At 63.2% G+C, this 2,046-nt stretch overlaps 1 protein-coding gene across 1 annotated transcript in view; it reads right to left on the reverse strand.

The window, feature by feature from the left end:
* AACS (acetoacetyl-CoA synthetase) overlaps positions 1-1,582 on the reverse strand; it is a 50,696-nt gene extending 49,114 nt beyond the window's left edge. The window contains 1 exon segment of the mRNA XM_007448646.1: positions 1,450-1,582. Coding sequence (XP_007448708.1) covers positions 1,450-1,582 — 133 coding nt within the window.
* Between the last annotated feature and the right edge of the window lie 464 nt (positions 1,583-2,046).

Consider the following 2,046-nt stretch of genomic DNA (forward strand, 5'->3'; position numbering starts at 1 on the left):
AAAAAAAAAAAAAAAAGTCTATCCCCCAATCCAACACACATTACCAACTACTACCTGAAAGAAGGCCCGGCGAGTAATAAGCCACACCTGTCTACAGGGGTTTACTGTCCAGGGGGCAGGAGGGCGGGAGAGGGATGCAGCTGGGCTAGCCAAGGGAAGGGGCTCCGTGGAGGCTACGACACCCACCGTGCTGTGGAGGACTTGGAAGCCGCCAGGCGGCAGGGTTTGCAAATCCTCAGTCAACAAGGAGCCACTGTAAGCCCTGGAGCCCAGGCGTGACAAAGTCAGACCTGTGCATCAAGGCTGCTCTGGCAGAGCCCGCACGCAGGCGGTACTGAAGGGCAGAGGGAGGAAGAGCAGGAAGCAGGAAAACCAACCAGTTCAGGGAAGAGGAAACGAGGGCCCCAGGGGAGATGCTGACACTGGGCTAGAAAGGGGACAATGTAAGAAGTCAGACGACCCACATCTCCATTTCTGTGAGGCTCCCTGAGAACTGTGATGCCACCAACAGAAACACAGGAGTCCCTGCAGCCAGCGGAGGGGGCCAGAAGAGGAGGGAAAGGGCCATAATGAGTTGAAAACTCCTGAGGCGGGGAGGGTGAAGAACGTAGGTAGACCAGCCAGGTGGATGCGGGGGAAAGCGTCTCATCCGGAAAAGGGCCTCCTCGCCCAGGTCCACACCCAGCCAGGTGGCTCCTGAGGCCAGGGCGGCAGCTGGAAGGGGGGCCCTTGACTAGGTTCGGTTTGGGGCTGGGAGTGTAAACACGTGAGGGGACGGAGTTCGGCCCCAATCCCAGAGGCAGACTCCTACCTGACCACCCTTCTCCCCAGTGCCCAGAAGCCATGCTGGCCTCTAGCAGGGTCAGCCTGGGGGGTGATGAGGGGGCAGCATGAGGTACTGTTGGCTGACAAGTGACTCCCCACCAACAGAAGGGAAGAGCGAAAAGTCAAAAAGGCCCTGGGTCGGGGAGGAAGCCCCCAAGGCTGGAGGGCAGGACCCCAGGGAGCACACCTCACAGGTAGGAACGCCTAGCAAGGGACCTCTCAATCCACAGGGGTTCCAAGACCAGATGGGGAACCCTCTCAGGGAGATGGATGCTGCAGTGAAGAGGGGGCCGGCTCCCTGAAAGCAGAGGAGGTGACAACCCGCACAGACAAGGGGGCAAAACCGCACAGTCAGAAGATGTCCCACCCCTGGGGAGGGGCCCCCCGTCCAGCGGCTCGTCCAACCCCCAGAGGAGGGAAACTGGAAATCAGGAGACCATTCCAACAACTAGAAGGGACCCTGACACCAACGCCCTGGAAAAGGGGCGCCCGGGTTCCCAGGAGGAGGGTGGGTCCCTCTGTCAGGTGGTCCCTCGGACCCCCAAGGGGGGGCGCCCGATTTCTGGAAGCTCCTGGCCCCGGGAGGTGGTCGGGGAGCCCCCAGGACGCGCGCCGCGCACTCACCCAGCGCCAGGCCGTAGGCGGCGCCCACGACCGCCCGGAAGCGGTCCATCTGCGCGTTCTTCTTGCTGTCAGGCGTCCACATCACCTGGCACTCCAGGATCTCCTCCCGCCCACCCCGCGGCTCCTTGGACATGGCTGCGACGGGGACGACCGGCGGAAAGGCCGGGGCTGCGCGGGGACGGGGACCGGGCCGCGGGACACGGGGCTCAGCTGAGCGGCCGACGTGGAGCAACTTTGAGAGGAGACACAGCCCTAACTGGACCCTCAGCAAGCCCCGCCCCCGAAGGTCCCGCCGTTCGGCCGTCCGGCCCCGCCCCGAGTGTAACCCTCCGCGGGCTCCGCGCCTCGCAAAGGAGTGCTGCCGCCGCCGGGACTAGAGCCTGAGCCCGCAGACCCGGTGGGGCTGCGCAGGCGCGTTGGGCCCGGGCTCCCCGACCTCACCTGGAGAGCGAAGCGGTTAAAGCAGCGCCGGAGGGCAAGAGCCAGAGGCCGCAGACTCGTTCATGTGTTCATTCATTCACGATTGATTTATTCTTCCTGCCCTTATTTACCGAGCGCCTGCTGGGTACCAGACACTGCGGGCTTTGCAGATACAAC

Source organism: Lipotes vexillifer, unplaced genomic scaffold (assembly GCF_000442215.2).
Source record: "Lipotes vexillifer unplaced genomic scaffold, Lipotes_vexillifer_v1.1 scaffold21, whole genome shotgun sequence".
NCBI classification, from domain to species: Eukaryota; Metazoa; Chordata; class Mammalia; order Artiodactyla; family Lipotidae; genus Lipotes; species Lipotes vexillifer.